The sequence below is a fragment of the Rhodnius prolixus genome, unplaced genomic scaffold, assembly GCF_049639745.1.
Source record: "Rhodnius prolixus isolate KJV_2025 unplaced genomic scaffold, Rpr scaffold_35, whole genome shotgun sequence".
NCBI classification, from domain to species: Eukaryota; Metazoa; Arthropoda; class Insecta; order Hemiptera; family Reduviidae; genus Rhodnius; species Rhodnius prolixus.
In genome coordinates, this window is record NW_027411629.1 from 671,964 (window position 1) to 698,145 (window position 26,182).

A 26,182-nucleotide genomic window follows, 5' to 3' on the forward strand; every position below is an offset into this window, starting at 1 on the left:
GCTTAACGAATGCCACGGCCAAGTCTACGAAAAATGAAAAAAATTTCTTACGTTTCCTAGTTACTCTTATTTTTCATGACAGTCATTAGATTCATATTATCATTCGCTGAATAAAAATGTCAAAATCAACTGCTACTCTTCTGCCCTCCTTACAAGCCTATTGAACAGGAGCCCAGTAAAAATCGTGCTTGCACAAAGCCATATGCCGATAATAAGAGACCTTGCTAATATCTTCTTTTTTAACCGGAGGGAATACAATTCAATCCTTGAAACATTTTGGCAGTTTGCAACTTACATAGAACTTATTGAATAATACTAATATAGTTTCCAGCATACAATTTGGACTGTTTACTTTCCCTGAATGTCTGGTTTGAAATACATACATATGTGTATTATATTCTTAATAATTAATATTTCACTATTTTGATCGCCACCCTTCTTTCCTCTGGACAATAAAAACTGAATATCTCTTTCTGACTGTTGAACTACATTTTGTGTAAATAAGCTATAAGTTTATCCTTAACTAAATAACTTTTATGCTAATCCATTGTACAAAATGTGTTTTTTAATTTTTACAATTTCTGGGAAATTTTGGAGAAGGTAACCTTTTGAAGAAGGTTCCATTGTGTGTTATAGGCTTTGTGATGGGGAATAACAGGGTTTAATGTAATGACGGATCTTGTTAACTCAGTGTCAACTTGAGATATATTTTTTTTAAATAGAAATTTTCTAATATTCTTTTAATGTTTTCCATTTAATTAATCTAGTTGATATACTTTGCTTTGAAAAATATGTCATTTCTACGTGGTTCTACGAACTATGTATGGTGCACAACTAGTGTGTTAGGCAAGGGTGCAACTGGAGCTGTGTTCCAAGGTGTCAACAAGAACAACGGCGAGCCGGTCGCCGTCAAGACCTTTAACCAGCTAAGTCACATGAGGCCACACGATGTGCAAATTCGGGAGTTCGAAGTACTGAAGAAAGTTAAGCATGAAAATATTGTCAAATTGTTGGCTATTGGTGAGTTTGTACAATTTCTATTTAACCTAGTTAATATCTTTAATCACAGTTCTTCTCAGTTGACATAGAGTTATGCAAAAATCTATTTTTTGTTGTACGTATATATCATAGTTGTGCTTGTATTGTCCAAGTTACCTGGACCTAATAAGTAATCAATCAGTTTTTCTATTGCAACTGTTTGCCCTTCGATTGATGCTGATCTTGCTGTTGCAAGAGCTACAAGTGCTACTCAACTTGTAAGATGTGGCTACCTCTTGCATAACTTCTTCACTCGACAAGAAATAAATAAAATTTTGACTGATTACATTGTGTTTGGCTCTCAGTCGAGCGGTGTGCATTAAAATAAATAAATGACCGTTTTACGATCCATAAACAGTTGACTTAAAGCTCCTGCTCGTTAATTTGAACTTAGGTAAAGTTAATTAATTTTCACCAGCAAATTTAACTGCCATAGTGAATGATATGGAAATCAGTTGTAGCTAAGACAGGGCTATACGGTGGATGTTAAAGCAATTCGAATCTATCAAGTTCTTTAATTTTTCATCCTTAGGAAGTTTGGCCGAGGCTTGAACAAAACTTGCTTGGCATTTATCAAAGATAACGCGCTGGATCATTTTTACACATTCCATCTTGCCTACACAATAACGTATAATTGCCAAAAGAAAAGTTTAATTTAGAGAAATATGTTTTTATTTTTTTTTCACCTGCGAGCTCAGTTGCCTTGACGATTTTGGACAACTGAACCAATCTTTTCTTTCTTCTTTATTTATAAAGTTTTGAGTGCCCGGCCCATCACATTTTAACCCATTAAAAACAACAATTTGTTTGATAGTGGATGTAGAAACTTTTTCGCAATTCAGATATAACAGTTCATTTATAAAAAGCAAACCTTTTATTTTATTGAAACTTTTTTCCCCTAATTTATCTTATTCCTCACGAATAAGTAAGTATTTTTAACTTCTGCAATGGAATAAAGTTAGTGTCTTGAACTTTACTCACTCATCCAAATGTCAAAGATGAATGAAGAAAAGTGACCAAAGACAGTTCTAAATTGTTCTCCCCCATGCATAAGAAAGAGGATTGAAAGTAGGTGGATAATTTTAATAGGTTTTTGTAAATATTAGACTTATGTAATAGACTTCTTAGATTCAAAGTCAATGGAACTTTTTTAGATAAAAAACAGCCTTTTTTTTTTGTTTCGCTCTATAAATCTCTTGATAACTTATAGTAAGAGGTTATCAGAGGACCGTTATTACCTCACTTTTTTTGTTGTACAGAAGAGGAGCAGGAAAGCCGCGGCAAGGTGATTGTGATGGAACTTTGCACCGGCGGCAGCCTCTTCAACATCTTGGACGACCCAGAAAACACGTACGGCTTGCAGGAGGAAGAATTCTTACTTGTCGTTGAACATCTAACTGCCGGCATGAAACATTTACGTGATAATAATCTAGTTCATCGTGATTTAAAACCTGGTAACATCATGAAGTTTATTACGGACGACGGTTCAACTGTGTACAAACTAACTGACTTTGGTGCCGCCCGGGAACTGGATGAAGACGAACAGTTTGTGTCACTCTACGGTATTTTTTTTTTTTTTTTTATAGTAATCTTTGTTACCAAGACACGCAGGTCTATCTGTGCGTGTGATAGAGATAAACAAAAACGAAAAGTCATAGTTCAATTTTGGTCTTGCAGGAAGCTACAACTACCTCATCTGATTTTTATTGTTATTTCTCATCCGCAAAAATCAAAGCGACCTACGCCTTCAGAGGCTGTTTCCCAAACGCGATAAAAAGTACCCTCAGTCTTCTAGTTTCACTAAAATATTTAAAAATATCTCTGAACTAGATATTTTAAGATCCTCCTTTAATATCTGGCTAGTGACAAATATTCTATAACTGACCTTCAGGAACGAGGATACCATCAAATAATGATGTGCGATCTCGCGCACCCTTCCTCACACCTTTAACAAATGGTTTCTCTTCTAATGGTGGCCACAGAAATATGCCCATTCAACGCCGCCTCCAACACCTTAAAATCCTTCTCTCTCAGTTACAACGAGTACTTTGTAAAGTCCGGAAAACAGACTTTTAGGTGCAATCGAAATTCCTGCAAACAACTGCAATTTGATCACCCAGAAATTTTCGTAAATTTCGAACATCAAGTACATACATTTATACTATTTAAATTTAAAAATGAATAATTTGTGGACAGGGAGTGAGATGATTATGTCATTCAAAGATTATCCTCTGAGCCTTGGAGATCTCAAACTGCTGGTAGAATCACTAACTGGGTAAACAGTCATTGAAGAAGTAAATGGATGTTTCCTTCACTGATTGGCTGAGGTTGGTTTAAGTAGACTTTGTTTCCGTAATGGGTCTCATACCAGACAACCAATGTTTAGAGTTAATAAGACAGAAGAGGAAACAATCATTTATTTCTTGACTGATCTTTTGGGTCGAGAGTAGATTTAATTCAAGATCATTGATCGGAAAAGGCTTTTCAGAGGAGGTGAGACTGTTTCTTTATTGTACGAGGGTCGTTTGAAAAGTCCGTGCAAAAATAAAAACTACTTAATTTTTTGGGGTAAACCTTTTTTAATTTTCAACATAGTCTCCTTTAAGCGTTATACACTTCGTCCAACGCCGCTCTAGTTTGTTGATCCCTTCCGAATAATAGGATTTGTCCAAGTCTGAAAAATAGCCATTCGTTTCTGCAATCACCTCCTCGTTTGAATAAAATCTTTTTCCCGCCAGCCATTTCTTCATATTGGGGAACAAATAGTAGTCCGAGGGAGCCAAGTCTGGAGAATAGGGAGGATGTGAAACGAGTTGGAACCCTATTTCCATTAATTTTGCGACCACAACTGCTGAGGTGTGAGCTGGTGCGTTGTCGTGATGGAAAAGGACTTTTTTGTGGGCCAATCGTGGGCGTTTTTCTTGCAGCTCGGTTTTCAAACGGTCCAATAACGATGAATAATATGCACCTGTAATAGTTTTACCCTTTTCCAGATAGTCGATGAAGATTATTCCTTGCGAATCCCAAAAGACAGTCGCCATAATCTTTCCGGCCGAAGGAACGGTCTTCGCCTTTTTTGGCGCAGATTCCCCCTTGGTCTCAGGAGTGTAGTGATGTATCCATGTTTCATCCACAGTGACGAAACGACGCTTAAAGTCCTGCGGATTCTTCTGGAACAGCTGCAAACCGTCCTTGCAACACTTCACACGATTTCGTTTTTGGTCAAGCGTGAGCAATCGCGGCACCCATCTTGCGGATAGCTTTGTCATGTCCAAATGTTGATGCAAAATATTATGTACCCGTTCATTCGAGATGCCCACAGCACTAGCAATCTCACGCACCTTCACTCTTCTGTCATCCATCACCATATCATGGATTTTATCAATGATTTCTGGAGTAGTAACCTCAACAGGGCGTCCAGAACGTTCAGCGTCACTTGTGCCCATATGGCCACTCCGAAAATTTTGAAACCACTTATAAACTGTTCTAATCGAAGGTGCAGAGTCACCATAATGTTTATCAAGCTTCTCTTTAGTCTCCTGAGGCGTTTTGCCTTTCATAAAGTAGTGTTTAATCAACACACGAAATTCTTTTTCGTCCATTTTTTGAAAATCACTCGACTTCCTCGATTCAAACGAATGCCAAACACAAAGAAATAGACCGATCTGGCTGAAACTTGGTGTGTGTTCTTCCAAGAGATGCTACTAACTAAACATAACCTCGATACGCGCCAGTAGTGCTATCTCTCTGACTTTGCACGGACTTTTCAAACGACCCTCGTACGTTTTTGACTGACTCGTAAATCTCAGGGGGTTCAAATCTAGAGCTGCAGTTTTGTTCTCTTGATTCAGCTTGTATTGTTTTTCTTTGAGATAGCTAATGGGCCTCCGGAGGTTTTGGAGGTGATTAATACCGTCTGACGATTAATTATAATTGTGTAACTAGTAAGGGAAGGGATTAGGTTAATGTTTTGTGCATTGGACTTAGGTGGATGCCACAGGTTCGAATCAAGCGTAGCTAATTATCCGCTGATGAATAGGGTTGCTTGTAACTGATATAGCAGCTCAAAGGCCAGCGGTGCCCAGAGAAGGCTCGGGGCACCTGTGACCTCAAATAGAGCACCTTCCCCAGAAAGCAGATCCATATGCCACCCATTTAGGGGCATTAAAATATTGCTATTATTCCAAGATTCAAGAAAATTGTTGGGCGACTTTATAAAATAGGTCTCTGAATATTTTGAAAATATTCTTGAAAACGGCTGCTACGATTTCCAATAAATTTGGAACGCTAATTGCATCCTTATTTTATGTGTACAGTTCCTTGCTATGAGAAAAATTTGTCAGGATTATAAAGAGAGCTGTCAGAGTAGTTCAAACCAATTTCATAATTTACTAACCTTTGTTTCTGTTTCAAGGTACCGAAGAATATCTGCACCCTGATATGTACGCCAGGGCAGTGCTACGTAAAGCAGTCAGGAAGACGTTCGGTGCGACAGTAGACTTGTGGTCCATTGGAGTCACACTGTTCCATGTAGCCACAGGGAACCTGCCGTTTCGCCCGTATGGTGGTCGCAGGAACAAAGAGACAATGTACTTCATTACGACTAAGAAAGAATCTGGTGTCATCTCGGGCACTCAGTCTCTTGAAAATGGTCCAATTAACTGGTCGCGAACTTTACCCAAATCTTGTCAACTGTCTAACGGTAAGGGCATATTTGTGATTCAATATTTTGCTACAGGGTGCATCAGAGTTATATGTACAACTTGGGACACTTCTTCACAATTTAGCGTTCAAAATATTTTGAGGAAAGTATAGAGGGGTCTTGAAGAGTTGTAGCTCAATATTTTGTCGAGTTCTTGACAGTACCACTGAGTCATTCATTAGTCATGAGTTCATGTGTGGCAATTTTTCAACTTGCTGCATGTTCTGGCCAAGAATAACAAAGTTCGCTTATTTTGGGTGCCAGCACATGTTAGTTCTTTCTGACACCGAGTAGACTGAGTTAGTTATAAAAGTGAGAGTAAAAAGCAGCTGTGAATGTTATGTTTCCAGCCAGGTTCTTGAATGAATGAATAAACTTTTATTTAACTATTAGATATATAAATATATATTAGATATATAAATATAGTACATAAGGGAGTTTCAGTATAAATACTATAACCTCCAGCAAATTACAATTGTTACAAAATAAAAGTAAAAGTAAATAATGAGGGGGAAAAAAACGATGAAAAACCCTCAGCCTCCAAGGAAAGTTTTATTTCAGGGAGTCCCTAACTCTCCTGTGCCTGTGCACCGTGTCCAAACTGTAGTCCCCTATTTGGCTGCATAGGTGGTTGTGACTCGATTCACACTTGCTGGAAAAACCAGTAGTGAAGTACTTGATGTAGTGCTCTACATAGTCCATGTTGGTGTTGGCGTGTAAGTCTGTAATACGCGTGTAGCGGGCGGAAGTTGTCACAAGCCTGAGGAATTTATTTTGGATTATTTGCAGCGAGGTGATATTGGATCGACACGCCAGACTCCAGGAGGGACAAGCATAAAGTAACATGGGCCTAACCACTACCTTTACAGCATGAGTTTATTCTCTGGGAACAGTTTAGAATCCCTGCAGAACAGCGGGAATAGTACTCGAAAGGCTGCCTTACCTTTATTTACTCTGTCCTTTATGTGGGGGGTAAAGGTCAGCCCACGATCCATTATTACTCCAAGGTACCTGATAGTGGCAGCCCACGGCACAATCCGCCCCCCGAAGTGGACACGTCGATACAAGATCGGCCTGCGCTTGGTGAAAAGGATAGCCTCTGTCTTTAAGGGGTTAATTTTTATTTTCCACTTTGTGAAAAATCGGTCCATACTTGACATGGCCCTGGTAAGCCTGTTGACTATCGTGTCTAATCCCCAGGACGAAGCATAGACAGCGACGTCATCAGCATACAAGGCCAGTCGAACATCCTTTGGTCGAGGCATTAGGTTGAAGTAAATGAGAAATAAGACCGGTCCTATTATTGAGCCCTGAGGCACTCCAGCGGTTGCTTCATGAGGAAGAGATAAGGATGAATTTATGGAGACGCGGAACTTTCTATTATTTAAGTAGGAGTGAATAGTTTTAGTAATGTAGGGAGGGAAGTTGTATTCAATCAATCTGTCCATTATTCCAACGTGCCAGACAGTGTCAAACGCCTTGTGGATGTCCATCAGAATCATGCCAGTGTGCTTGCGTTGAGTAAAGGCCTCGGTGACATCGTCTACAACTCTGGCTAGTTGGGCGGTAGTGGATAATCCTGACCTAAACCCAAACTGCTCTTCTTTGATGATTAGATTGGAATCCAAGTGACGATTGATCCTAACTAGTAATATTCTTTCGAAGATTTTACTAATTGTGCTGAGGAGACTAATTGGTCTATAGTTGTTTGGGTCATTTGGCGCTTTGGTGGTCTTTAAAATGAGAATAACTTTAGCCGTTTTCCAGAGGTCGGGGAAATATCCAAAGATGAAACATTTGTTAAAAAGGTTAGTTAAAAATACGACGGCTTTGCGGGATAGATTTTTTATAAGAATGTTTTGGATATTATCGAGACCTGGTGATTTCTTATTTTTCCTCGACTTAATGATTTCAAGGACTTCTTTAGGGGAAGTAAGGTTACATCCGGAGGGCAGGTAATGACAGGTTCTGAAAAAGATATTTACTTTTCGTTCTATTTTTCTTTGATGAGAGGGCACCCCTAAGTCATTATTTTGCTTATGAACCTGTACCAAGAAATTAGCCATGAGATTCACTTTGTCCTTATCAGAATAGGCCTGTACATTATTAAATATTAAAGGAGAAGAAGAGCTTTTTACACAATTATTACGTGTTGTCTTAAAGTATTTTGCAAACTTCCAAAAGGAAGAGTTCTTAGGATCGAGGTTAGAGATAAAACAGTTTCATCTATTGTTGCGCCACTCCTGCACCTGTTTTTTAACGATGACTTTTATTTAGTAACATTTTAAGTGGTTGGCATCTACGCGTTTGAAACCAACGCTTGATTCTGTTTTTAAACCGAATAAGTGTCTTGATATTTTCAGGAAGATTTAAATTAAAATCAAGAGGGCGTCTCGGGATTATTAGTGGCATATTCCAGTAAATTAGAAAATATTACACATTCTTTTTCTAAAGAAACTACATTATTTGGTATACAGTGGAGGTCAATATTGTCATTCAGAATGTTTCTGAATTTACGCCAGTTGGCATTTTTGAAGTCAAAAGTAGTGGGTAGAGGAGATTTGACCGGGGTAAGGTGTAGTTGAAACGAAACCGGATTGTGGTTACTGGAAAGTAAAGAGTGACTTATAGGGGTTGTAAAATGTCGTAAGATTTTTTATTATGGCTATATCTATGATGCTAGGTTGATAGGCGATTGGAGGGAAATAGGTGGGAGAGAGAGGTGTGTTTAGGATAATGTTGTGATCCAGTGACAACTCCAGAAGGCTTTCACCTGCAGTATTATTACTTACACAGTTCCAGGCAACATGTCTTGCATTGAAATCACCAATCAAAACAACTCTACTGTGTGTAGCCAGCAAGTCCAATATATCCTGATCGCGCCACTTTTTATTAGGGGGCCTATAACAGGAGACATTGAGCACAGAACACCTCAACACCCACAGCTTCAATGGATGTTAATTGTGGTAGTGCAGCCAACGCATGCTTGACATGACGCCTTACAGCGATGGCCACACCACCACCCCTTAAATTTCGATCTTTCCTATAAGTAACATATCCATTACATTTTAACTTCCTCAAAGCACAGACATCGACATTCATATCTAATAATGTTTGATTTAACTCGTCTATCTTATTGTTTATGGAATTAGCATTCCACTGTAGTAAATTAAGAGAATTAGTCATTCTCTTAATGAGTCAACTCATTCTAAAAATGAAAACATAAATTCAGCCAAAATGGTGCAGATTTAATTTTCAACAGCGTGTATTTTAGTTTAGAGAAAATTGTTTTAAAATCGAAAGATTCTTTCAAGGATTTAAACAGGGAGAATAACGTATTTCCATCTTCAGGAGTTGCTTGAGGTTGATGTTGAGCGTGACGGGGACCCCAGCGAGAAGAAGAGGCAGCTTCATTTTGAGAGGTGGCATTGGTATTGCTGTTTTTAATCTTCACGCCTTCAAGTGTATCTTAAATATAAAGTTAAGTAATTGCCTATCACTTTTAGGTGTGGCTTAATGTCCTACTACCAATTTGGGTATCTTAAAAAAGGAAATTTTTATTTAAATGGCTAAAGAAATTATTGTGATTTTTTTGTGTACGCATAGTTTTTCTTAATATTGTAAATGTACTTGTTGAACTGAAACAGCAAGTTTAGTGCAAGACAGAAACATAAATACAGACAAAATCTTTGCACTAAACTTAATAGTCTACCTATGATGATGAAAGAAAGTCCGAAATCGTCAGGCATACAATAAACATGCGTGTTACGTCGGGTAAAATAAAATATATTCCGTAATATTTGACGGAAATATAATTTTGAAAATAATTACATATTTGGTGTAATGTTTTGCTCAATGAATGCTGTAAAATTAAAATTTATTTTAAAGGAAAGGGTGTTGGTCTAGTGGTCAAGAGCATGGCTTTGTAAGTGGGAGATCCCCAGTTTGAATCCCGCGTATGACTACTTTTTATTTGTTAGAAAAAATTGTTTATAGTAAAGTATGAGCTTCCGCCCTGGTCCACGATACCTAATTGGTAATTGGACGTTAAGCCCGCCTGAAACAATAGACGATTCCTTTACTTCATTAAAGTTACCATCCTTTTTCTTGAGAATAAAATACCTTGCTCCATTATCTTCATAAAAGTTTAGATACGGTTTAATTACTTCTCTTGACATTCAACTGACCACTTTTGGTTTTCTTCTGTGCCGGAGAAGAGGGAGCTAAAGGTTGCAGAGTAATTGCACACTATTTTGCTATAGTAATCGCATCATCAATCGAGCGTCCATATTTTTACTTTTAACATTAACCAAAGTTCCAAGGCTAAGATGGGAAGTAGGTAGGAGAGGCTGTGCGTAAAGCCTAGCCAGAAAAAAAATAGGCTATTACTTTACTTTTTTTTACATGTGCATATTTTTACGAAACATTGTTATTATTACTAAATTTAAGTTGGTCTGTTTATTGCTTGAGGTCTTGTCTTTGATCCTGCTGTATAACGTCTCTCTTTAGGTATTGCGTGCAGTAAATTTATTTGCAATGAACAAATATGTTTCATGTATTTGTATGTAGATTTACTTCACACTTCTGTCTCCTCCCTTCTTTGATGAATGTGAACAATGTACTAGTATATAATGATTTGACGTGAAAGAATATCCGTCGTTAGGCCAACGGTACAAGTAGTAGAGACAAGAATACCTGTATTTGGTATTAGTTTTTAATTTGAATGGGTCATCTCAATTTCCACCGAAATTGATTGTGGGTAGCTTGCTATTTTGTGAGTAGGCAACAAGAAGTGCCTGTGAGTGCGTGTAACTTTGTCAGCCCTGTGCAGTGTGGTTACGATTTTAATGCCTTGTATAAATTGCATTGTTTGCTAGGTTTAAAAAAGTACATTACACCACTCTTGGCTGGCCTGCTTGAAGTAGATACCTCAAAAATTTGGACCTTTGACAAATTTTTTACAGAAGTAACTAACATGCTTTCAAGAAAGAGAATCCATATTTACCATGTTCATAGAATGCAGAATTTACGAGTGTATTTACATCATGTAAGTTTGTGTTATGATTAGTTGAAGACGAAAACTCAAAACTTAATTTATTCTTGTCGCCTTGAAAATGTAACCATTAGAGTAGTAACATTCGTATGGAATTACGAGGTGGTATCAAAAAGTTTCTTTTTTAAAATTAAGTTTGAACATCTTATTTTTAAGTAATTTTCTTGGGCTTCAATGCATTAGTCCCTACGTTCTAGTTACCTTTGGCATGCGGCCTAGAAGTCGGCTTGTGTAAGCGAGTCGAGATCCTTCTACGATACAGTTTTCGGAAAAAATGTTAAAAACGATCTTTTAATTGGATTTTCATCTTCGGGAAAATTAAGAAGTCTACAGGATCAAAATTGTGCCAGTGAGCGGGTTCAGAACCGATAAAATGTTATGTTTTGCAGAAACTCATGAAAAGAGTGCTAGATGACATCTTGGAGGATCCAGCTCTCCACTTATTTAGCATTCGACTTAATCACAAAAACTAAGTAAAAACTAGGTATGTTTTTGTGCGTAACCCAGTCTGCCATATATAAGTGCACTGGAGATCTAGTCCGGGAACTTTTGGAATTTTTTTATACCAGCTCGTACCTACCGCAGCACATACTTACTTCGGCTCTGTGTTTTAGGAAGAAAAACTAGCTGATCTTAAAGAACAGATTTGCGAACAGAGCGATGTTCTTCCTGAAAATCAAATAATGCTCTTCAACAATGGACACTTCCTGTCTTCACTGCCGGCAGATGCGGTTGGCAAAAACTTCCCGACCACCACCGACGAGTTGCCAATCATAATCTTTTCTAATGAAAACAATAATATCATTTTTCCAAACGAAAGTGAAAGTATTAAATTACCCTCTTTTCCGGATGTGGTCAATGTGGAGAATGATGCCAGTATCGCTAAGACCATTTGTTCCATCTGCCATGATGCTAAGCGAAGGATAGAACGGCTGTCTCTGTGCAGTAAACTGACGCACGACAGCGTGCGACTGTTTAACTCAGTCGTTAAACAGGTTTGTGACATCTCTTTGGTAATATGGACATTAAAATGTTGGTGTAGAAGTAAATATTAGTTTGTTTTTTTTACAAAACTGAAAATTTCACTTTTAATCTATTTTTCTATCTTTTACAAATATTCGAAATATAGCAAATTGTGATTGACTGTGGCGAGGCATCTACTTCCAGATGTTAGATCCCTCGCCCATTCTGTTCCATAACTTTCCTTTTAATCAACTTCGGTGAAGTTATTCAATTTTCATCAGAAAAAAAGAAGCACTGTATGTGCCCTTAAAGCCTTACCAATCAAAGTCACTAGATGACCATACAGAAGCTATTCTTCTTACAATTTCACGCTGTTCATTTTTGCCCCCTCCCCAAACAAAATTATATGATAATATACAGTCTATATGGTTTTCTAAAAAAACTCCAGAATAAAATATGGAAACATAATATGTATAGAGACAATTTACACAGTCTTCTGATTAATTTATTATGGTTTTTGTAAATATCAGAAATATGAATATACAGGGTGTCCCAAGGTATATGGATACCAACTTTTTTTCGGAAACTAAGATACCTAGAAAAAAAAGTAAAAAATACGTGTCTCCGTAGTTTTTTGATAGAAATCCAAATTTATTTTGTAAATTTGTTTCGGTGCTTCCAGAAGCGAGATACAGGCACCAACTTCATTTTTTCAAATGGGGAGGTGTGGTTTTGATTTAAGAAATAGATTCCTCTATTTTTAGTAAGAAAAATTTACTTGAACAGTTTTTATCTGTGAGCGATATTTTACAAGTTATGAATGAAAACATGTTTCTTATAAGAAATTTCAAAATGATAATATTATAACGGATTTTTTATTGAATAAGAAGAAAAGTACTATTTTACTTCTCATTAATATTACAGATTATGCTCGAACTGACCTCCACCATTAGAGATGCTCTTTCCTGTCAATTGTCCCTTACTGCCAAAGAAATAGATTCGGCTTTAACCGAGTTACAGGCATCTATTATTCTCTGCTTTACTGGCAGACGGCGTTAGCCATGCCTTTTGTACATTGTTTAAGGTTTTTTATGTACTATATCTTTTGAAATAAATGTATATTATTATTATTATTCTCTGCTTTAGTTCATCTACAAATGCAATCCCGGCTTGATTCTGATACACCTAGATTTAGAAATGCTTTTAGATAAGCAGAAATAAGGAAAGAAAGAAAAAAGTTGTGAATAATCACCTTGTTGAAGTTGGTGCCTATATCTCGCTTCTGGAAGCACCGAAACAAATTAAAGATTTCAACAAAACAAATTTGGATTTCTAACAAAAAACTACGAGGACACGTATTTTTTTTTTTTTTTTTAGCTATTTCAGTTTCCGAGAAAAAGTCGTTATCTATATACCTTGGGCCACCCTGTATATATATCTATGGAACATTTATTGTAGAAATAAGTTTTGCATACATCTCATTATTTGTCTGTAAGAGCAGTTAAATGGTTCAAACAAACTAATAATTGCTAGACCGAAGTTGAATGTTTTATTCAGGAACTGCTTGAAGTGCTGGAGAAGACCACCAAAGTGATGGAAGCAACGAAACAGACTGAATCGCTGGTGGGTGCAGTGGTACGAGCACAGAGCACCATTAATTCCCTGCTTTCACTCAATCCCTCCCCAATCAACTGGCAGGTTAGTGGTATTGGAGCTATTGTCGCTTCGAAACTAAGGTTTTGGTCTTAATCCGTCAATCAAAAGTATAATTTAATGTAATTGTCCTTCTCGGTTAACTCAAGGTTTCAGCAAAATACCTAACTATTTATATATTCATAAATATGGCTTCCCATAGCTTTACGTTAATGGTCCAGCGGTGTCCACTTAAATGTTTTAAAATACTTTCACCAGAATTATTAATGAAGCCAAAACATTCTACTAATCTGACTGGGGACAACCTAGAACAAGTAACCAATAAAAGTGCGATCTGGTATCGACTACCACATTACACAGAAAACGACGCTCTTTAGTGTCGCCATAATATAGAATGCACCTTCGTAATAAAGATGCATTTACAAAAAAAAATAAAAAATCTTTTATCTCAAGATTTTGTACTTTTACCTAGATACTTTCATTCATACTCACATACATATCTTATCTAAATGAAGCACAGAATTGAATTAATTGTGGTAACATCTGTAGCAATCAGTAGCAAAAACTTAATAATTTATTAATACATATTCAGTTGATTTGTGAAAAACAAGACAAAGAAGTAGAAGAAAGAATTCTAATCACTAAGTGTATTTAATAAGAGTTAAATTATTGAGCAGAAACAGAAATGCCCAGCGGCTTTTCTTGACTTTTCTCAAGCGGTTGACCGGGTCTGGCACCTGGGGTTGCTGCGGAAACTTAAGGGCATCCTTCGTTCAACTACTACCTGATCCTTAAATTATATCTTACTGAACGCTACTTCCTAGTTGTCGAAGGCACTTCATTTTCTTCTATATTTTTTATCCTTGCGGGTGTATCCCAAGGAAGCATATTTGCTCCGCTTTTATATTAATATACTCGGCAGAACTCCCACTTCATCCCTTCATCATCATCACCACCATTCTTTACCTACGCTGATGATATGGCTAACCTTTCCCCTAATGATCTCGTCATGGCTACTCGCCATCTCATCTTAACATCCTGGAATCCTGGCTCCGGAAGTGGAACTGATTTGTGTGCGTGGACAGCTGAATGCTCCATTCAGAAAAAAAAAGAAATTCAAAGGATTAAAACTATTCAACAATAGCAATAGTTAAGAGGAAGTCTTTGTTCTTTTAGATGTGATTCTTAAAAACTGAAGCCACCTGCGCCAATCGTTGAATCAATAAAGTGCTTTCTCCGGCCTTAAACGGTAGCATCCAAGGAGGAATTTATACTTGTATATATTATGAAAGTAGATCCTTTTGTAAATATGAAATATACTTATTTTTTAACGGCTTCCTGCCATACATGGTCACTTTGATTTTATGAAATGACTGAATCTGTCATACAGTGGAACACGTGTGCTACAGGAGCAACGTAGAAGGATTACGTCGTATAGTGACAGAATTCCGACCCCTTGGCATTTGTCTTCAGGAAACTAAATTACGTTCGGGGCGTTCTATACGGACCTCGGGGTATGTCTCCTACTCTAAGGAGTTGCAGCTTGTCGAAGGTGAGAGAGCGCACGGTGGAGTAGCTGTCTGTATTCGGGAAAACATGCAGGCAGTTCACTCCAAATATCAATCTTCAGCGTATTGTCGTGCATCTAACAGAACCGTTGCATATCACTCTAGTTAGGTGATACCTGCCAAATATTCATTAGAGAATGAGTTGCATTCTAGTAATGGAAGAATAAACATCATTTTGTGTGCTCGTGTGATTTTTATGTAGTTTGGAGTGGTTAGAAGTTGATTTTTGATTTGAAATTTGGCACATTTATTGTTTTATGTGAGTTGAATTTATGTGTAAATTTTTGAAAAAATTAATCGAGCCGTTTGCTTGTAATTAATTAAAGTAATAATTTATCTTTAATGTTAACTGGCTCAAAACAGTACATTAGTTATTGGAGTGGGAAGTGAATAGAAGAGAAGTGAATAGAAGAGAAGAGAATAGAAGAGAAGAGAATTGGTTAAAAAATATATACGAGAACTCTCTCGCTAAAGATCAATGTTACTATGCGTATTTTTGTCGGTCTATGTACTGGCGTACTTTCTGACGGCTAATACATATTTAGAGTCTCAGTTCAAAGTCAAATTATTTCGTTTTTACCATTTACTTTAGATTTTTTTTATCAATAAATAATATCTGTGTCACAATAAAATACTTTATTAAGTATTATAGCTTTATAGTTTTCTTTTCCTAAATTTTATTAAGGGTTTTGATATTGTTTTACTCTTCGGAGACTTTTTTTAGAGGAAAATGATTCAGAATTATTTGAAAATTATTTAAGAGATTTCCATTTGTTTGTAATTTCAGCGGTACGTCATAATATTTATGGTAGGGCAATTGGTGGGAATTTTCACGGATTCAAAATATCAAAATTTAAGAGTAATGCAATAAGCTTTATACGAGTAAGCCATATTGTGATCATTAAATTTGTGCAAAGTGTTGATACCGTAATTTATATTGAGCGTTTATATCAATTGTAATAATTGGGAACAAGATTTTGTAAATTTGGAGAATTTGTTTTGTGAGGCTGAGGTAAATAATTTTATTGTTATGGGGGATTGTAATGTACGTATTGCTAACAACCAAGTTATGCGATCTGAGTTAATTTATTCGAATACTAATATTAGTTTTGAACGTAAATCTAAAGATAAAAATTTAAATTTTTAAGGTAAACAATGGCTTGAATTCTGCGTCAATAATGATTTAATTATTTTAAATGGTAGAACTAAAGGTGACGAAGAGGGGGAACTAACGTTTATCGGAGCTATGGGGGTCATCAGTGAATGATCTTTGTTGTGTCAGTTTTTCTCTTTTGTCAACAATTAATCAATTTGCAGTGTTACCGGATTTTTTTTCCGATCACTGTCCTATTGCTTTAACAGTTCATCTTTCAGATATCCATACAAATGATTTTGTAAACACCCCACTTTTACCAAAATTACTTTGGAGTGAAGAAAATGGTTTGAAATATAAGCAAAAACTTCAAAATGAATTAGATAAATGTGTCTTCAATGGTGACCCCGAAAAGTCTATGTCGACCCTCACTCAATGTATTAAAAATGCCGCCCCTAAATGTCAATACGGTAAACCCCTGCTCAAAAAACAAGAATGGTTTGACTGGCAATGCTTCAAGGAAAGAAAAAATTGTTTTAATTTGTTACAAGTTTTTAGGCGAACTAATTGTACAGTAATAAAGAATATGTATTTGGAATGTAAAAAGAATTATGATCAGCTTTGTAAAACTAAAAAAAAAATATAGTATTACGATTCTGTAATAAACAATTTAAAATGTGCTAAAGATTCGAAACAGTTTTGAAATGCGATTAAGATAATTAAAGAACAGAGGTTTATATGTAATAGTAATATTATTGTAGATCAGTTTAAAATTTTCTTTGATTCGTGGTCTCGTGCTCCCTTTATATTTTATGCCGAACCCTTTGTAATTGATCCTTGTTTAGATCAAGAATTTACTTTTTCTGAATTAAATGTTGTTTTGAATAAAGCAAAGAACGGTAAAGCCCCCGGTATTAATAGAGTAACCTATGAATTCTTTAAAAATTCAACCGATACTTTTTTGTTAAAATTGGTTTCTATATTCGGTGAGATTTATGACTCTGGAAATATGACTCTAATTTTAAAGATTCTTTATTATTTCCATTATATAAAAAGGGAGATACGAAGTTGGTAACAAACTACGGAGCCATCTTTTTTATTGATGTGGAAGCCAAGTTGTTTACTTACTTCTGAATAGACTAATTCTCTGGCTCGATTTTCATATTGTAATTACAGAATTCCAGGCAGGCTTTCGGAAAGATTATTGACCATTGACCACATTTTTAGCTTAGTAAATTTGGTAAAACTGAAATTAGAAGAGGGCATTACGAAAAAAGTGTATTTTTTTTGTTGACCTCAAATCTGCTTTCGACTCTATTTCGCGACATTTATTGTTTTTCAAGCTTTCTCATATCGGCTTGTCAACTAAATTTATTAATATAATCAAACGTTTGTATTGTGATACGCGGGCTGCTGTTTGGTGCGGAGAAGGTATTTCTGAATGGTTTTATACGGCCTCTGGAGTCAAGCGAGGCTGCCTACTTTCTCCTACCCTCTTCTCCATTTACATAAATGATATTACGGATGCAATCGGAGGTGGTGTAAATAGGTTTAACTATTCGTGCATTGTTATATGCGGACGATATTGTGTTGATTGCTGATAAACCGGCGGTATTACAGGAGATGATTAACTCGTTAGGTTGCTACTGTAAGATGTGGGGGCTGGCGGTCAACTTAGAAAAATCAAAAATTATGATCTGTAAAAAAAGAGAGGGAAGGCATGCAGTATCTGAAAAATGGCATTTTGATGGTCAGAATTTAGAGATTGTGAAAAGTTATAAATATTTGGGGATAAATCTGTCGCCTTCATTGTCTTTCGATAAGCATTTAAAAGATAAACTGGGAACTGCTAAATTTGGTTTAAATTGCACATGGAGCGGGATGTTGTCAAATTCAAATATACCTCTAGATTCTAAGTTCAAGATTTTTTATGCGACTTCTAGAGCCGTTATGTGCTATGCAGCCCAGGTCTGATGATTTAACCGATATCAAACTGTTGAGAAACTTAAGAGGTTTTTCCTCAAAAAGTTATTCTCTTTACCTCCCAATACGCCTAATTATGTGCTAAATTTAGAGATTGGCATGTCTAGTATGTTTATCTACACTATTAAGTTACATTTCAATTTTAAAATATAAATTTTAAAGTTATTTAAGTTGCCAGAATGTAGATTGCCTAGAATAATAGCCGCGAAAGTAATCTCTAAAAATTTTTATTGGTTTAAAGATTGGAAGCTATTGTGTGCACAGTTTCAATTTCCTGCGGTAAATCTTGATTCTAACTGTTTGGAGGTATGGCAGTCCAGTTTAAATAGTTTAATTTCTCAAATAGAACGAAATGATAAATTTTGTGTTGAATGTAAAGCCAGACAAGCTGTACATCATAGGTTTTATTTGAAGTTGAGCTATGACTGTAATTATATCAGTACACTTTTATTTAGTGATGCAAAGCTCATTTTATAGGCCAGATGTGAAGCGCTAAACTTAAAATATAAACATTTTAATAATGACGATTGTCAGCTTTGCTCCATGTGCAATTTGCGAGAAATTGAAAATATTATGCACTTTATCGCAGTCTGCCCTACTTTGTCTTCTTATAGACTTAAATATTTTAATAGAAAGGTGCTCACAGATATAGAACTTTGTGAATACTTAAATGGAAAAAATTGGAATAATCTGTGTTCATTTTTAAGAGATGCATCCAGATATAGAACTTGGCTATTAGAACAATGGGTATTATTAACCTCTTTTTTGTATTAATTTAAGAGGAAAATTATTTAATTTTTTGCTATTTTTTTGTAAAATCTTTTTTAAAAAAATTTAATTTAGCAAAATTTTAATTTTTTGTTTCTTCTTCATTTGAACTAAATTATATTTGTATTAGTTATAAAATTTACTTTTAAAATAGTTCAAGAAGAATTTTAAGATTTTAATTTGAACATAATTTTTTGGTTAAAATTTTTAATTTTATTGCAGTTCATGCAGACGGAGTAAAATCCACGCATCGTTTGTGTTTTGTTTTTATGTTTAATATTACTGTATTATTTTTTGAATGAATAAATATTTTATTATTATATTCATTAGAGAAGGCGTAATGTGGAGGACCTGCTCTCTCAGTTGCCCGCGCCGGTAGTGGTTATGAGAGATTTTAACTTTCACAATACCTGTTGTGGATCAACCGTAACCGATACACGAGCACGAAGCAGGACCTTAGAAGAGATTATTGGTTATCATAATTTAATGGAGCTATGGAATAAACCAAAAGCCTTCTCTGGGAAATCTATGACACTGATGTCAAATGTACGTGTGCGTGGGCTTCTTGAACCACAAGGCATTAATAAAAGTATTCTCTTCCATTTACCCAGCGTAAATCCTATTCGAGAAGTTATTCCCGATATCCGAATATTTATTAATCTTTAGATATATGTATGTATTGTTCCAATTAAAGAACAAAAAGACAAATCTGGCCAAAAGGTAACAAAAATCTCCTTAACAATAACTTAAAGTTAAAAAAAGTTAAGTTTGAGGGTTGATTAAACGACACAAGGTACACAAATCATCAAGTACCCAACATTTCATTCGTCCTTTAGTTCGTAATTAAGCTATTTAGGAACTTTTTAAAAAGCTTACGTTTTAAAATTTTTATAACAATGTTATTTAAGTAGTTTTACTGCATTAAATTTTCATTATGTTTAAAATTTATTAGATGTCACAGACTTTTAATGCTGGCCATTCCATTCGTAAACAGTTTTTGTTCAAATAATACTGAACAATGCGGCAGTAGTAGCATGAACCGGGCGAGTTTTTACGAGTGCTTGGAAAAGTTTATAAGTGGCCGCAAACGAGCATCGCTTCGAGAGTCCGGTTACAGTATCAACTTCTGCGTTGCATTCTAGTGTAGATTCACTCATCCAAGAAGACCGACGACTTAAAGTTGAACAAATTGCTAAAAAATGTTGAGTTAGTGTTGGCACAACTTATTCAATCTTTCAAAATAAACTGAACTACATGAGAATAGTCACTGAGCTCCTACCTCATCCTTCTTTCAGCCCTGGCCTTGTTCCTTCGGATTTTTATGTGTTTGGTCCTATGAAAGAAGCTTTGCGTGGCATAAAGTTCAGCGGCAACGAAGAGGTAAAGAAATAAGTACAAAACTAGCTTCAAGATCAAGGTATAGAACACTTCGCTGAGAGGATAAAACTTGTTAGAAGATGGGGCAAGTGCATAGAAGTTGATGGGGATTACGTAGAAAAATAAAATATTGTATTGAATTGTATTTAATAAACTATTTTTGATGTACAGCTGTTTGTCTGTTAAATGATTGAATGACCCTCGTAATAAAGGCACAGAGAATTTGATTCAAAAATACTAACATTGATTCAAAATTTGAAGTTAAAAGAAAACCCTGATAATTTTAGAAGAGTGAATATTCATAATAGATTTTTTGCTTTTAAGTGCATCCTCCCCGTTACTGCCGAATATTTTATTTTCCAATATGAACATACATACTAGTTTATAATATTGTTGCAGTTGGAAATGGCCACGCTCAGTGAGGAGATCGTGAGCGGAGTGAGCGGCGCGATCAGTCCGCTGCATCAGCGTTATGTGACCCAAGACACGCTGCTGAAGGAATGGGGCCGGACGGAGGTGCGCTGTGTACGCGCGGCCAGGACGCCACAACGAGCTGGATCATTGATGCGCCGGCTGCGCGACTCCTGGCAGCATATGGTACGCGACCGCGCCACACGTACCCTTACCTATAACGACGAGCAGTTCCACGTGCTCGAGAGGATGAAGGTAATTCGCCCTTTCTGTTTAGGCCATGTTGGACGATGTCTACAGCATATGGCCTTCCAAGCCTGCATTCTGCATTTTATCCTTCATGTCTTAGTAGAATTGGTTATTGCAAAACTGTTCTAGCAAAACTCAAAATTAAGCTAATTACAGGCCCAACTCTTGAATTTTTATTTAATGTATAGATGGATGTAATGGGGAAAGAATTAGTGCGGGCAATCCTAGAGCGAGAAGTGTGTTCCTGTCTGACCTTGACTGCAGACTACTTGGCGGATTGGTATAAAATGGCACAGACTATTTTCTTGCAAGCGAAAATACTAGGACGTGATGCGGATACTTGTTCAGAGAGACTGGCCAGATTTAGAACTAGATTGCACGAACAGGACACTCTGTACCATGCGAACATCACAAGTAAATCATTGGCATTGTCTAGAGTACAGCATGGCGCGACTAGTTACACAACATTTAGGTAAGTTTTAACATTGTTTTGCTTACAGTGAAATGTAGTGCCGACTGTAAGTGCACGAGTTTCCAAAGATCACTTCACTTTGAAACTGACCCAGCCTGCAGCTAGTGTTGTGGACCCAAATTTCGTCCGCATTAGAGATAACCCACCACTGTAGGCTCCCAGCAGTACAACCAACCTGCCCAGAGATCGGTATTTCGCTCCACCTAACTTTCTTTACCCATCTAGTGTATTCACTGCTGAAGGAACAACCTTCTGCTGGATCTAGCCAGTATAGCTTATCAGAGCAATTGGAGTCACATTTGCTTTTTACTCTTTTACAATGTTACCCTTGAATATTGCCTCAAAAAACTCTTCACAGGCATTAAATGATCAGGTAATCTTTTAAATAGAACATGCCAATGCCAAGCGATTTTAAATTAGCTAATCCTGTATAAACCTATTGTTCGGGCGTGACCGGAGACGTTCGGCTGGCTACCACTTCGCCCTGTCATAACCTCGCCCGCGTGCGTACTGACGTACGCATCCGCTTTAATTTCCATTTTTATATATTTTTTTTTATTTTGTGCTTATTAAGTTACAATAAAAAAAAAAATTACAACAAAAATAATACAAAAACAAAAAAGAAAAAAAAGAAAATTAATCATACTTCTATTCAAGCTAATCTATGCACAGAGACAATGATAAAATCCGTCTGTCAAGTCTGTATTTTAGAGGAAGTGTCATTTTTATATTTCATATCGCTTATAACTAAGTTATTTCACTTTCAGTTTCAGCTTTTCTTGTGTATTTAAAACCTTTCCTTTGTTCTCTTAAGCCTTCTATTTATTTTAACTTGTTGTGTCGGTTATTCTGTGCCATTCTCGCGCTATCAAACTACCCCCTCTACCTTCTCTTAGACCATATGGTCACCTCCTTATCTATTGAGGAGGGAGTCCACTACTGACCAGCGTCCTGTACGTTACTCAAGTCTGCTTATTGGTGTGCTTCTTACCGCCTCGCTGCGCTACTACGCTAAAGCTTCCGCCTAGCCTTGGTGGTCTACACGTACCATCAATCGATTGGCATCAAGGGACATCACCCCAATTATTCTACGCTTCTACGCCACTCCGTGGACTCGCTTCCGGTGCAAGTTCCGTTCTCTCCTTACGCTTTCCTGGGGTTTCCCTCTCCCATCACGCTACGCTTAGAACATAGACACGCCTATTCATTTACCATTTCCGCTTTCCTCAGACACGCCTATACATTTACCATTCCCGCTTCCTTGGCATTCGCCAATGTACCTCTAGCACTGCGCTTCAGGAGCTTCCCTTCCGGCAGCGAAGGGTAAGTATAATTCCTACCTCTGTTCTACTTTGTTTTTATATATTTTCATTTATTTAGTTGAGAACTATTTTCGATTATTGTAACCCGCTTCGTCACTTCCGCTTTCTTCGGACAGCGCATAACCATGTATTCCAACAGAGTTAGCTAACATTGGTTCATGCAATAAAGTCATGTTTTGCGTTTGGTGGAACTTTGGAAGTCTTGACATTGTTGAGATAGTTGCCATTGCCATTTAATCTTGAACTTTATACTGAACAGCTGGATCGAAATTACTTTAAATAAAAGTAATCTTTTATCTAAATAAAAGTGATTTTTTATCTAAATAAAAGTAATCTTTAGATCTAGATAGAATGGTTAATTAGCTGAATTAATGTTTTTAGTAAGATATTAAATCCTGCCCAACACTCACTTAAAATTAGCGGAACCTCATTTGATTATAGTAACCAAACTTGCACCAAAGCATTGCTAGTTAATTTTTTCTTTTTAAATGTTATAGAGAAGAAGATATACGCCCCTTAAGGACGAGTCTTACTCAAATTCAAGACACCCATCGAGATATCTCATCGTTGGTTAGAGAAAATAAGGCACTCATCGACCAGTTTTGTAATGTAGCTCGAGAAATTACGATACCGCCGTCTGCAGTTACTTTGGAATGATGTTATATTCTAGTGATATTGCCAGTGGTTGATGTTGGACCTCCTGTTGTAAGGTGGTAAATGTTAGAAACGCTTTTATCGTTTCTATGATTGAGACAGTGAGGGGCATCAGCTTGTGAATAAGCAGCCTTGAGTTGCCTTCCTAATGAATAACTTGGAAAAGAAGTAATTAAAAGCTTTGTTTCAATTGTGTTGCTTGAGTGAGCCTATAGCCCTTCGCTGGCTTTACCTGATTAGCATTCTGGATGTCTGTATCGTCTTAATGCAAGTATCAAGGGGCAAATCTCGCTATAGGCATCGTTCAAATAAGTTTTGATGGTCAGAAACATGATTTTGATATTATGTGTACAGAATGTCGGAAAATCCAAAAATATCAGGAAACAACATCGCATCTCCTACGTTTTGGTCCGTTTGCCAACCTGATGTGCAAACACATAAGCCTATGTTTTAAGCATGCCTCTAAAAATGTTTTGAAGATGCTTGAATTACGCGGGATTAATGTCCCCTAGTTCAAACCCTTCCAGAAGGGAAACTACGGGTCCATCCTCAGGCGTAGTCTTCCTTCTATGTTATTATAATATCGTAAGATATATCCTGAGCCTCAGATCCTCGAAGCATTTTGTTAAGAATAAATTTCTCTTAAACAATCTATTTCTAGTATTTTTATATTTGAGTTTTACGTCAACATATAAATTTAGTACATTAAGGATCCAGACAAAAGTATACAGGGTGACCAGAGTTATATGCTCCACCCACTTTTTTTTTAAACGGCGGGAAATTTCGAAAAAATAAAAAACACGTATTTAATCATTTTTAGTCTAGTTTATTTTCAGTGACTGACCCATTTTTTTAAACCCCTGTATCTCGAGATACAGCATCCAACTTTTGTTTTTCAAATGAAACGTTATATTTTTTTGTTGCATATTTTTATAGTATTTGAGCTCCTAAAAAAAACAAAAAAAAATTTTTGAAATTGGTTAGGTTTCTCAAAAGTTATGGTAGTTTAAAATATGAAAAACAAATTTCAGTTTATTGTCAAAATTACGTTATTTTTTTTAAAGAATCTGTTCAAACTGGGCACAATTAACGGATAGGCAAGCCAAAACTCTGGACTCCCACGCTTTGCTTGTAGCAGCATTTATGGTGGCGATGTTAAGATCTAGGCAGGCTAGAGTTATTCGACGTTCAGATGGTTTTTTCTACAAACGTTTGGTGCGGAGTTTTAGAAAATCAACTAATCGGCCCATACTTCTACAGAGAGAACTTTTCTGGTACAAGGTATCTAACTTTTTTTTAAGAGACGTTTTGCCAGTTCTGCTTGAAGATGTTCCTCTACAACGTCGGCTAGATATGTATTTTCAACAAGATGGTTGCCCGGTACATAATGCGAGAGTTGTTCGAGGTGACCTGGACAGAAATTTCCATTAAAAGTGCTTAAGGACTCATTGTCCCATCCAGTGGCCACCTCGATCTCCGGACATAACCCAAATGGACTATATTTTGTGGGGATACCTAAAAAAATAAAGTGTAAAGTGTCCTTAATCCCGTCGATGATCTGAAACGTCGAATTACTCTAGCCTGCCTAGATCTTGACTTCGCCACCATAAGTGCTGCTACAAGCAAAGCGTGGGAGTCCATAGTTTTGGCTTGCCTATCCGTTGGTTGTGCCCAGTTTGAATAAATTCTTTAAAAAAAATAACGTAATTTTGACAGTAAACTGAAATTTGTTTTTCATATTTTAAATTACCATAACTTTTGAAAAACCAAACCGATTTCAAAAAATTTTTTTTGTTGTTTTTAGGAGCTCAAATACTACAAAAATATGCAACAAAAAATATAACGTTCCATTTGAAAAACAAAAGTTGGTTGCTGTATCTCGAGATACAGGGGTTTAAAAAAATGGGTCAATCACTGAAAATAAACTAGACTAAAAATGATTAGATTTAGACGGGCGGGACGGGACCTATATCCCACGGCACCGCAGCCACAAGAGGCTTATTGTGCCTTCCCTCTAAATCTAGTAGGTGAAACCTCCCCTTCTAAGAAGGTTGAGGGCTTTCCCTACCAGTTCCTTCTGCGCTATAATCTCCTTTGGTCTCAAAGTCCCAAAGATGTCGTAGCGCAGTCTCTCGATTGCAACGCAATCGAATAACAGATGAGAGGCCGTTTCCTCCACTTCCTGGCACAATCTGCACAACGGTTCCGAGCTAATAAGCCCTAATTTGTGCAGGTGCTTTCTGAACCTACCGTGCCCTGTGAATAGGCTCATAATCAGAGTAATCTGATTCCTTCCCAAGCCCAAAGTCTCTTTGGTTCTATGTTTGCACAGCAAGAGCATAACACTCTTGCTGTGTGTGACCCCAGGAAGCATCACCCAGTTCTTTTCGTGTTCTCTCCAGATCCAATCTCTGAGAGCCTCACGAACTGCACCCGTAGTGATCCCCAGAACAGGCTCCGGGCCAATGAAAGGAGTGTCTATGTCCGGAATTGAGTCGACCTTGTCTGTAATATTCATATGTCCAATAGAGGAGCTAATGCGCCTCCATTGTCCATTTCTCGCCAGTCTATACGCGCCAGCCCCTGCCTCCGCCTGAATAACAAACTGAAGCGGAGGCAACCCCAGCAGTACCTCCAGCGCAGCAGTAGGGGCACTAATAAAGGCCCCTATAATTAACATACAGGCCAACCTTTGTACTCTAGCAAGAGCCTTTATGGCCGTCTGTTGCTCAGTCTTCCTCCACCACACCACCGCTCCATAGGTGATAATAGGTATGACTGTTCTTGTATAGAGCCAGTGGGTCATTTTTGGGCGGAGACCCCAAGTTTTCCCACAGGTCCTAGTTATGCCACACAAAGCCTGTTTAGCTTTGAGT

General features: G+C 36.9%; 1 protein-coding gene across 1 annotated transcript; it reads left to right on the forward strand.

The window, feature by feature from the left end:
• The first annotated feature begins 631 nt into the window (after nucleotides 1-631).
• On the forward strand, nucleotides 632-23,496 carry IKKepsilon (I-kappaB kinase epsilon). The gene is made up of 9 exons (XM_074139506.1): nucleotides 632-1,020; nucleotides 2,298-2,600; nucleotides 5,453-5,740; nucleotides 10,618-10,787; nucleotides 11,408-11,788; nucleotides 13,314-13,454; nucleotides 20,598-20,864; nucleotides 21,047-21,330; nucleotides 23,150-23,496. Exons 1-9 carry the CDS (start codon nucleotides 792-794, stop codon nucleotides 23,307-23,309), a joined length of 2,223 nt encoding a protein of 740 aa, XP_073995607.1. The 5' UTR covers nucleotides 632-791; the 3' UTR covers nucleotides 23,310-23,496.
• Nucleotides 23,497-26,182: the final 2,686 nt, after the last annotated feature.